The 12,416-nt window shown below is 38.2% G+C and overlaps 1 protein-coding gene across 1 annotated transcript; it reads left to right on the plus strand.

Annotated features, from left to right (window-relative positions):
• Positions 1–221: 221 nt before the first annotated feature.
• On the plus strand, positions 222–5,546 carry c1qtnf1 (C1q and TNF related 1). Its single transcript, XM_086017571.1, has 4 exons — positions 222–437; positions 985–1,112; positions 2,245–2,345; positions 3,622–5,546. The coding sequence occupies exons 1-4, from the start codon at positions 426–428 to the stop codon at positions 4,170–4,172; spliced, it is 792 nt and encodes a 263-aa protein (XP_085873697.1). The 5' UTR covers positions 222–425; the 3' UTR covers positions 4,173–5,546.
• The last annotated feature ends 6,870 nt before the right edge of the window (positions 5,547–12,416 follow it).

The following is a 12,416-nucleotide window of genomic DNA, read 5'->3' on the forward strand; positions in this document are numbered from 1 at the left end:
GATATATATATTTGCATGATTGAGAGAAAAAAATCGTTCACTTGTGTTCAAAACATGAACCTTTTGTTATATTATTTATTTCTTCCACTTTCTTCTCTGCATTCGCCAATTCACCTTTAAATTTCAGCTCTCAAAGCTCCTCCTCCAGTTCTCCTTACAACCATGAACTATGCTTTTCTCTCTTGCACTCTCTGTTATGCACTGTTCCTCCTCCCCTTTGAATCTCCTCCACTTGTTTTTCGGGGCAGGCCTTTCTGGCAGCCACTGTGTGTGCTCTGGGTTTGAAGAGCAAAGCGTGATCCAAGGAGAAAGATATGCAAAACAAAACAACAAGAAAGGAACCTCGCTTGTACTGTGGAAGAGTGGGACAGGAACAAAAGGAAAATAAATCCTTTTTTTTCATTCTTTGAGGAAAATAACGTGTGATGGCATCAAAAGTAAGATTTTGCCTCTTGCAAATAACTTTGATATACTGCAGTAAACAATGTACCGATTGATTCAAGATCAAGGGTGTAAGTGAAGTGAAGCAACTGAAGTATTGTGCTCTATTCATGTTCTTGAGTGTGAAATAGTCCAAAATATAAAACATCCACACCAGTTTACCTAGACTTTTACTCTGGAGGGACTTGAATGGTCGGCAAATTTAGAAGAATTTGTCTTCACAGCTTTTAGGTTCATGCCATACAAAAGGGATAACTTGTCTGAGCATGTACCAGCAGGCAGGTTATGCCTCCACAATCAAATATGCATCATACATTACCATGAGTAGTTAACTACTACCATTTAGATTTTTATGAGGCAGAATTAATTGATTGATCCTGTTATTGGGAATCATCAGGCCAGATTTCGTAGGTTGAGTTATGATACAGCTGCTCACTGCTCACATTTTTTTGGGGAAAATGCACAAAACGCAGGACCAAATTCCAAAACATTATTGTCCTTCCTTGACCCCCAAATGAAACGGTCTTTCCTTGTATATTGCAGATGACACTTTCCAAGGTTTGGATGTTTATGTTGTTCTGGAATTGTCCAATCATTACCTACCGGACAACGGAACATGGGGTGAAAGCTCGAGAGATCAGAAAGGACCAGCACTACCAGCATGATGGCAGGTGCACATCTAGCCTAACTGGGTCATTTGTGTTCTGTTTGGAACGGGGATTTGAATACTGATTTTCAACTCAATTAAGATGAGGAGCATTTCAGCCATCAGTAATCCCCAACTCTGGCATTGCGGGAACAGAAGAACTCCTAAGGTTGAACACCTAAGGTCATAAAATCTTTTAATTATTTTGAAAAAAAAGAATAGGCTTGTTGGGCGTCTGCATTTTAACATGGCAAAAAACAACAACAAAAAAAGTTGATTTTGCATGTTATAGGCCCTCTTAATGCTCGATTCATGTTTTGGGGTGAAATTGGATTTTTTTGTGTAATCGTTCACATTGCATATTGATTGTGACCTCTGTCTGCCCGAGCAGATGACGCATAGGTCGGATCCATGAGACATGGCAGTTCAGATGAAGATTGCATTGCAAAAAAAAAAAATCAAATATGTAGCCGATCTGGGACCACATATGAAAGTGACCCAGGATGGATTTGAAAACATCAGAATTGAGCCGTTCAAGAACTGTCATAAAAAAACAAACAAACAAAAAAAAAACCCGCCATCTTGAACCAGGTGTCCTCGGAGAGCTCTTCCATTGACTTGTATTGAGGTCACTGAGTTTGGCTCCAATAAATTCATCATAACTCGTCGATTTATAATCAGGGCTTTTTACGAGAAGCCCAAAAGCTTTTACTTTATTTCAAAAAGAGAGATCTGCAAAACAACAACATAATACATCATTAAAAGCTTTGAAAACAAATATTCTAAAATTCAATTGTGACCTTATTTGAAAACACGTTTCAATGAATGAAGGTTAAAATTGAAATACACTGTAGGCTATCTTCTATTTTTTATACTCCAGAGGAGTAGTCCGCCACCAGTCACGAACCTCAATGCACGTCACTAGCATTACGTCACAATAGCGAGACCTCAGCATTTACTATTAACAGTAAACCACAATGTTTTATGGTGGTGACATTTTGACCATATATTATTTCTACTATTTCCTTTGTAAAAAAAAAAAAAAGATTTTGTGAGGACACCCTGTATTATGTAACTTCTCTTTTGTTTGTAACATGAAGACAATTGCAATGCATCAAGTTAAATGACTAGCCTAATTGTTGATTGTATATGTGAAGGAGCAGAGAGTGTGGCCGGTGCTGCGACCCAGGAGAGTATCCCAGTCAACAATACCCTCAGTACAAGATTGTCCCTCAGATTAATATTACCATATTGAAAGGTAAGATCACAAACAAATCTTAAGTACAGTTATCTACTGTATCAATACATGTATTTGCAAATAGACAATACATTTGACAGTCCTTTGTGAGTGGATGACATCATTTTTATGACAAAAACTCTTGATTCTCTCAATCAAAATAGACTTTTTGCTTGATTTGCCAGATAATTATATTATTAGCCCTGAGTTATAAAATGAAATACACTATTATTTAAAGGACCAAGTTGCTGATGAGTAGTGGTTCAATCACCTGACTTTCATGCAGGCAGTATAGGTGCAGTTCCTCCTCAGTGAATGTTTGTCTGTGTATCTAAAGATCTGGACAATGTTGTTGGTACCCATTTATTGAAGATAGAAAATTCCACAACAAAACAGCAAAACTTGAAACTGTCATAAGTAAAAGTTTTACTGCAAATTCATCAAGTAAATCAGGCACTACATTATTTGTGTGGTACAGCAGCATGATTAATCAAATAAAGTCATGAAACCGGTTTGGATGAAAATGATGGTATCCTTTTGGACGAAAATGATGGTATCCTTAAGTAATACTTTGTTGAAAAATCTTTTGAAGCAATCAGTGCAATCAAATGATTTCTGTAACTCTTGATGAGGATTGTGCACCTGTTGACAGGTATTTACAACTACGGTGGATATTGAAAAGTCGACACCACCCTGCTCGAATGCCATGTTTTTGTGATGTTAAAAAAATAAGACCAAGATAAATTCTTTTAAATATTGTTCAACCAATAAAGTGACCTACAGTATAGCCTGCAAAACTAGAATATCTCTCATGGTGTCTGCAAAACATTTTTTAAATTTTTTTATTTATTACCAACCCATACATTTCTTCAGAAAACACTGATAAATATTCATATGTTCTCTATGGGGGGACAGGGGAAAATATGGAAAATAATTCCCGAAAAATATCGGAAAATACCCAAAAGTCGATCTGGCACCTGGGGGGTCTAAGCATATTTCAAGGTGGGCCAGTGCCCCTGCGGCTTCCCCTCTAGCTCCGCCAGTGCTCTGTTGATTGAAAATATACTTTCAATATGCTTGATGCATTCATAATACGGTATTCAGTTCAATACAAAGTGAATATAGGAGGAGGGCAAGCATTTCCTATAACTACCCTTTGACTTGATCATGGTTTTTAAATCCTCTGACTTTGTACAAATGTTGTAAATAGTAAGCAGACACAAATAAAGTACCAAGTTAAGAATAAAAAAAAGATTTCTACACATAGTTACGTCCCTCTGCTTCTTTGCCCCTACAGGTGAGAAAGGTGAGGTTGGTGGAAGGGGAGCTTATGGGAAACCAGGCAGAACAGGTCAGATGGGCCCAGCAGGTTCTACTGGGACAAAAGGAGGCAAAGGTAGCATGGGTATGCCGGGGGAGCCCTGCAAGTCCTACTTTGCCGCCTTTTCTGTGGCTCGCAAGAAGGGTCTGCACTCCAACCACTATTACCAGACATTGACATTTGACACAGAAATAGTAAATCTTTATGGACATTTCAACATGTTTTCAGGTAAGTTTTACTGCTACGTGCCAGGGATCTACTACTTCAGTCTGAATGTGCACACGTGGAATCAAAAGGAGACTTACCTTCACGTGATGCACAATGAAAAGGAGGTTGTGGTCCTCTATGCGCAACCCAGTGACCGCTCTATCATGCAAAGCCAAAGTCTGATGCTGGAACTTGAGAGAGGTGATCAGGTCTGGGTCAGACTGTATAAAGGAGAACGTGAGAATGCAATATTCAGTGACGAATTTGACACTTACATTATATTCAATGGACATCTGATTAAACACAAAGATCAGATGTAGATAACTGACTTTAACGTGTTTTGACAGTGGTGGTACATAAATATATAAGTGTTTTTTTAAACTGAATGTAAATAGGCCACATTATGTTACATGAAATCAGCCAACTTTTATTTAGCTCATTTTGCGCGAGTAATTTATAATGGAAAATATTGTTGAATAACAAAGTGTCTCAAATGTTTCATGGTATCATAAACAACTAGAACAATTATAAACTCCCTATCTATGGAGAGACTCCACACTCCATTTATTTAGAATAACCGCACAATAAATGTGAAAAGCCTACCAACAACACTATAAAACAGTGCATTACTTTGCATTTGTTTTATGACATTTCTCACATCTAGTTCAGTTTTGGAAGAATGGAACAGAATAACTACGTTGTATTCTAGTTGCATTGGTACTATATCTGCTTTGGCCAGATTGATCTTACTTATATATATATATATATATATATATATATATATATATATATATATATACATATACTGTATACAAATATTATTTTTAAATGTTCTCTTGGAATGTAGAGGTAAGGCCAGAGCCAGCCCTCCACATCATTTTCTCTGGCAAACTAAAGCAAATCAAACGTGTCTATAATTTATTTTTCTTGCTAACTGGACTTGCTCATTCATTTCCGCAGGAAATTGTTGCCAAAGTTGCTATTTTTCCTTTACCTTTAACATATATTGCAAGCATTTTTTCCCCCTCACCAAATTCTATCTTAAGGTATATTGAACAAAATGTATTTATATTTGTAGTCACTATTTCCCATTAATTCAGGTTTCAATTATTATTTTTTTTTATAATAACATAGAAATGTAGGCGAAATAGTGTATGTATAATAATATGACGAGCTGATTGTATTTTTTATTTTCACAATCATAACGACTCTCTGAGGGAATGGCCCGCGGTGAGAACGAGTTTGACACTATTTCATCCTCAACCTTCTGAAGTGGAAGCTGAGGCTTGAAGCAATGTCACCTTTACACCACACGGTGGCAGACTTGACTGATTAATACGAGGAAGAGGCAAGGCGGTGGATATTTGTAACATTTATAATTTCACTTATAGGCCTATGCCCCTCCGCTCCATTATTATTTAATAGAGGTAAAATACCAAATGAGCATGTAGCTATTTTAATAGCTTTAATAACTTAAATTTGTAATGCCCAAGGTTGGCAAGACTGTGTTCCATTTAACGTGTCAAAACTACATGCTGCAAGAATTTATACAAGTAAAGCTTCTTATTGAAGCAAAATTGGCAGGGGTATACTTTACACCACCAAACATTGTTCACGATTTCAGTATATCACAATAGTGGTAGTGTAACTTGATGCAATTTTAGAAATGTTTGCAAATAAAAATGTATCAGACATCTTTGGTACTTTTTGGCCCACTGTCAGTTGTCAGATGACCCTCAAACAAAGAAATTTATTTATTATAAATGATGCTAATGTTACTTACGGCACTCTTTGGGGCTCTTGGGTAAGGGAACCTGTGGAAAACAATATCAACATGAACTGAAAAAAAATCAAAAGCTGTGGTTGATGTACTCAATTTTCTTCTTTAAAATGATCCAGTGACTGTATTTGCGGCCAAGCTGATTTTACCTGGTTGAAAAAAAAAAATAGTATATTTGTGAACAACATGCCATGACAAGTAAGCCTCATCCAAGATATCTCAGGGTCATGTTTTTTGCCATTAATTTCCCGAATAACAGCATTTGTCATCCTTCTCTTGTGCTTTGGCTCAAGCCAGTCACCTCATTCCCAAGTGGCTTGTGGGTACTCAGGAAACACAGCTATAAAGGCATTGGATATGTGCGTCTATATGTGAGGGCCACAAGCAATATCAATTTTTAATTCCGTGAGCACATTGAAGGGGCTGCTACAGACATGCCAGCATTGTCTATTTATTAGCATATGCCGATGGGAGGCCTGCTCTAAATAATCAGCCTATACGGGACACCAGCGCAATGAGACATTAATATTTCATAGCACATTGTGTACCTTGGTATATAGAAACATAAATAGTCTTGGTTCATGATGGTTTATTAGGTATTAAAGATTGAATACTACCACCCCTCAGGTTTTCAACAAGACCTGGAATTCCCATTCAAACGTTCATCCCTAAATAAATCCTATGCAAACTGCAATCACATAAACATATTGAAATAATAACTTTCTGACAGTAAATTCAAATAGAGATGCTGCTTTAAATGCTAAATTATTGATATAGCCTTATGCAAGTGTACCTAATGTTTTTAATGTCAATAACAGTTCTCAAACTAGGGTGTGATACTCACAGGGGCCCCCCAGAAAGTCATGTCATGTCATGTCATCTTCCAAACCGCTTATCCTATATAGGGTCGCGGGGAGTTGCTGGAGCCTATCCCAGCCGTCAATGGGCGAAGGCAGACTACACCCCGAACTGGTCGCCAGCCAGTCGCAGGGCACACATAGACACTGTCACTGAGCGGGAATCGATCCCACGCTGCCCGCACACAACTCAGGCGTGTGTACCACTACACTATCAGCGGACATCCCCCAGAAAGTCTTCTCCCCAAAATTCAATGAATTACTTGCTGAGTTACAAATGATAAAATAAAATAGTTAATAAAATAGTTACTAGGCAAAGTAACTATTGTCTTGCTTTATACATTTCAAATACTCAAATAATTTGGACTCCACTTCCACCCTATTTTACGTGAACTTTAAATGATGAATCGGAATAATACCATCAATTGCTAACAGAAACAATGTACACAAATATAAACTATTTAAATGTTGCTGTGGGACAGAGTGAGCATAGCCACCAATCAAAGTTCATGCATTATTGTAGCTCTTATAATTACTGTTTTAATGAAATGGATCAATAAAAATAGCACAACAGATGTTTTACATTTCATATTTATTGCAGCCCCAAACAGCTACATAATACTTAAATTGAATTATACATACCAAATAAATATATGCTTGCTTGAGCATTTTGGAACTTGTTTACATGGCATGCCTACCCCAAAACGCAATATATCCCCCACAACATATTCCAGTTTGCTGGCTTGGTCTGAGAATAAAAACGCGCGGGGCTGAAAAATCAAGCTGGCTCTGTTTTTGTCTCCATATATGTTCATTCATAGCCTCAAGTCCTTTGATTTAATTTACTATGGCCATACTTGTGCTTCAAGAAGTCTGCTCGAACCAGTTTCCCCAAATCTAATCATTTACCCAGTTTTGTCACTGTGCTTGTTTACTTTCATTTCTTTGAACAACGCCTGCTTAACTCTACCTCTGACTGGCTTACAATGAAATTTAACGCCGCCTCAGCCAATCATCATCACTTATGTGCTTGTCTCATGCCTCCTCATGAGGAAGAACGGTAAAACAAAGCCAGTTTAGAGATCTAGTTTGTCTGAAACTGTAATTAATTGAAGTACTCGTTTCTGAAAAAAATATAACCAGTAACGCTTGTTTATTTTTCAAATCAACTCTTTTTTTTAACACCGTTACGCCCATAGCGGGTGTTGAAAACACTTACCCGACATGAATGAGGAATCAAATACGACACCCCCACAGATGTGATGCATTGAGCATGTGCCCTGCTTCAGCAGATTAAGCCCTGTGATCCTCCACTCTTGCCAATCAATGATGGGGCTGTGGTGGCTGTGTCAGCAAATTGCAGCGCTCACTTCTGCAGCCACAACAATGCTGCTCATTCTTTGTTGGTCTTTTTCAGCTTCAGACTTGGGGTAAAGTGATCTGAAAAGAACAATACAGTACAAGTACAAGAAACTAAGATGTGAAATTGCAAGAATACATTTGGAATATTGCAAGATGGTATTACAATAACAGGGTTATGATTTTAAAGCGGAAGTCAACCCAGACATATTTTTTTCAAGAATATGTTAAGTTAAGCAGCAAAATGCATTTGTTTTTAGCCATCTCTGGGGGCAGCCATTTTGTCTTCTGTCGACTGAAAATGACATCACAACTGCTCACAACGACCAATCACGGCTGACCTGATTTTGGAATCTGAGCCGTGATTGGTCGTTGTGTGCAGTTGTGATGTCATTTTCAGTCGACAGAAAACAAAATGGCCGCCCCCAGAGATCGCTAAAAACTAGTGGATTAACACTTATTCCACAAACACAATATTTATCAGAATGCCTAGTTTCAACTAGTGGGCGTGCATAGAACATATTCTTGAAAAAAAATGTTTGCGTAGACTTCCTCTAAAGAAGTCAAGAAGTCAACCCCGATATTTTCTTTACATAAATATGTTCTATTCAGCTCCACTAGTCTAAACATGGTATTTGGATTGATATTGTGCTTGTGGAATATGAGTTAAGTAAAGTAAAATCCGCCTGTTTGTGTCCATCTCAGGGGATTTCCATTTTGCTGTCCACTGAAAATGACATCACAGTTGCTCAGGGCTCGGGTAACAGCCAACCATGGATCAGCTTCAGAAAGCAGGTGAGCAGTGATTGGTCATTTCCTGAGACCTGAGCAACTGTGATGTCATTTTAACATTCGACAGCATGTGTCAAAATGGCCGCCGGATGGCTAAAAACAGGTAGATTTTGCTTGTTAATTCATATTCCACAAGCACAATATTAATCAGAATGCTGAGTTTGGACGAGTGGAGGGCAATAGAACATGTCCATCACATGGTTTAAGTTTGAAACCAGGGTTCGGGCTGGCCATCTGGAATTTGGGGAAAATATGTCAATTTTCCCAATGGCCCGTGTATTATCTGTGATTACGTTTCAGCGTGTGATGGCCGTACCTCGTCACCGCCAACTTTTCAGCACATGACGATTACCCATGCTCCTGCTTGCCCTGTCAATAACCATCAGCTGCCTCCACAGGCCAAAAAGGCCCAGTAGCACTCCTCTCTCAGGTGGCACCCCTCTCTGACAGTATGTAACAAGTGGCAAGGTAGCAAAAGTAGACTTGACCTGAGGATTTCCTTTGTGTTGTATGTGTGTGTGCACAGTAACAACTGTCTTGACAGGAGCCCTCTCTCTGACGGCAGCTGTCAGTATGACAATTACTGTTGATCAATTCCTTGACATTAGATACCTAAAAAGGTGAAAGAAAAAAAAATGAAGAGATGACAACATAAATGAATCATGAAGTCTTTTTTCCCGCACCAGGGTTATATGAAACATTAATACATTCTGTATATTCCTCCCGCTTCTCATCTCTGACATATCTCTAGGGGAAAAACTAATAATGACCCCCCCAAAAAATGCAGAAATGATTAAAAGTTGCTTCTCTGCAAGACTAACATTAAGATTAATGGGAAGGGTGGGGCATGAGATTCAGAGAAATAGATCTAAAACTTGGTGGGGAGTCGGGAGAAGAATGAGTGGCCAAGGTGAGAGTGAAGGAAGTAACACAAGGAACGCTGCTCGAGTAGGAAGGACCAAAGACAAAGGTAGGAGGAAGTTGATGTTGGAGAAAGCTGAGACTGACAGCCACTGTCTCTGTCAGTGGTTAATATTCTAGCGGTCGCCTTGGTCCATCCACCTCATTTCTGTCTGCAAATATTTATACTGGATAGCCCTGTATCTATGTTTTCTTTTATGCTGACATACACACACGGTGTAGACTACATCATCTTATTACAACACATGCACCAAAGACAGCAAGTTAAAAGGCCATGTCCACACAGACACTGATATTTTAAAACAAATGATAGTTTTCCATGTTTTCTATATGGGGATGCTTTTTTCGCCTTAGTCCTCATACACTCTGCATCTTCGGTGACTAAAACTTGGCCATACTGGAGATTTTCCACAACTGCTATTTGAAATTTCTTTAAGTTGCCTTTTCTCCATTGAATGACATCACAACGTATATAATATTTTGAAGTATGTGATTTCTACAAAGCACCCTGTAACTTGAAATGTAATGTAATGTTTTATTATCATTATGAGTTTGATCACAGGTGTCAAACTCAAAACCTGGAGGCTAGATCCGGCTAGCCACATAATTTTATAAAACTATTGTAGTACTGTAAACAAAACAAAACAAAAATAATAACTTGGGGAAAATGCCATAGCATGTAAAATTAAGCGCCAGGTTTGTTAACCCTAAAAAAGAAGTCAACATAGCTATGAAAAAGTCAAATAAGCACATTGGTCAATATAGACATTTGATAAATGTGCAAATAATTTTGTCAGCAATTAAAATGAATATCTCTTCACATCAAGCATGAGTTGCTATTGCAGGGGTGTCCACATTTTTTCCTCCAAGGTCCACATGCAGAAAAATAGAAAGATGCAAGGGCCACTTAGATTTTTTTACTTTAACTTACTAAGCAAGGTAAAATCAATCAATCAATCAATCAATCAATCAATCAATCAATCAAAATAATGATACATTGTTTTTCAAACACAACATATAACACTTAAAAGGAATAACCACCTACAAGATGGCCGCACATCGCATCAGGTCGAACCACGGAACCAACAGTTTTTTGTTGGAAATAAAAAAAAAAATAAAAAAAAAACCAAACATTGATTTTGAATAATCTGACTCAAGGTGCCTGACAGCATATATTTCTCAGCACCCTCCCAATTTTTACCCAATTTCCCTCACTGCTAAGCATTTTGAGTTTAACTAATTATTTTCTCATTAAATTCGAGTTTGTGGCCTTGACAACATCGAAGCATCTGCTGCATAATGAAACTGTACACAGCAGGGCTCTTTCTTTGCTTTTATGCACGTCACACAGACAAACACACACAGGGGTAGTATTTTTGAACATTTAATTACAAAAGGGGACAGCAGGGAGGATGGGCAATAGAGGAGAAAAATGATTGTTTTTAATTAATGAAGTATACAGGCACAGGAAGGCAGTAGGGAAGCGAGTAGTCCAAAAGGACATCAACATCTGGCTTCCACCTAAAATAAAAGCCCATTTTGTTGTCTAAACACACATAAAATACACACTGAAATAGGCTATAAGTGGTGTCAACACTCCTTTATGCATCCCCACTGCGTAATTATTCTCTTTTTCTACCCCCTACAGAAAATGTGTTTATTAGTACTCTAACAACAGCACAGACAGTAAATGCTTTATAGTGTTCAAGCCAATGAGACATCATCCCTCTTCACATTATTTTATTTGCTCTTCAAAGTTATAATACTATGTATAATTCATTGAAACAGAACAGAAACTCCTACTTGGCATTATAGTATAAAACATTTCGAGGATAGTGTTGCCATGTGTTGTCCACACCTCCAAATTCCAGGATCTCAGTTCACTCCCTGCTGTCTGTTTATGTCTATGAATAAAAACAACAACAAGGATTGAAACATCAAATGCTGTCAAATCAGCAGTATGTCAACAATAATGGAGTCAAAGGGTGTACACTAGGACATTCAAACTGTGCTTGGGCCCACCTGTCACAAGTCTGCCCCGTTTGGCTAAGTTTGAGGCATGGCAAAGTAGCTTTATTTATATAGCACATTTCATACACAAGGCAACTCAATGTGCTTCACACAAGCAAGGAAACAACACCTACAAGTAGAAACAAACACAACAGTTAATGACATTCAGAAGCAAAGCAGAGAAAAACAAAGCTTACAAAACAGCATTTAAAAACATGAACAGAAAATGTTAACACTAAATTGGGGCTGATTTCACTTCTGTTGCCAGCTTATTCATTTGTGTGCAGCATGATATGTTTTATTAAAAACCCGAATAATAGCATATTCAGATTTTCGCACCCGTTTACATGGTCTTTAAAAACCAGAATACAATAATCGGGTTTTAAAAGGGTTAATTGATGTTAATGTCTATTAAAGTGAGTCGCAACTTAGCTACTGTGCAATAGGAAAATGCGGGTCCCCATGTGACAATAGTTGAGAAGCAATGCTGAAGAGCATAATCTATTAAAACTGCGCACAAGCGCACACCTGTGCATCAAAGGACCCAGACCAATATGGTCTAATTTGGAGCAATGAATCTGCTTTTCTCTGTGGGTCTTTCCTCTGAGGAGCCCAATCACTCACAGATAACTCCCAAACTTTGTGACTGTGTGCACAACCACGTGTCAGACTATAGGACAAAGAGAAAAAGTGTTTAGCTGCTTTAAAACACCACCTCCCATTTTTGGCCTTTCATTTCGGCTGCCGAGGGGCCGCCATCTGTCAAGGTGCTATCCTTTCAATTTCCTATACTCACCGGTCATCAACCCAAACTGCTCTAGTAAACCGAACCATGCCCTCACTAT

The sequence above is a fragment of the Filicampus tigris genome, chromosome 19 (assembly GCF_054856515.1).
Source record: "Filicampus tigris isolate MCC_2025a chromosome 19, RoL_Ftig_1.0, whole genome shotgun sequence".
In the NCBI taxonomy this organism is placed as follows: Eukaryota; Metazoa; Chordata; class Actinopteri; order Syngnathiformes; family Syngnathidae; genus Filicampus; species Filicampus tigris.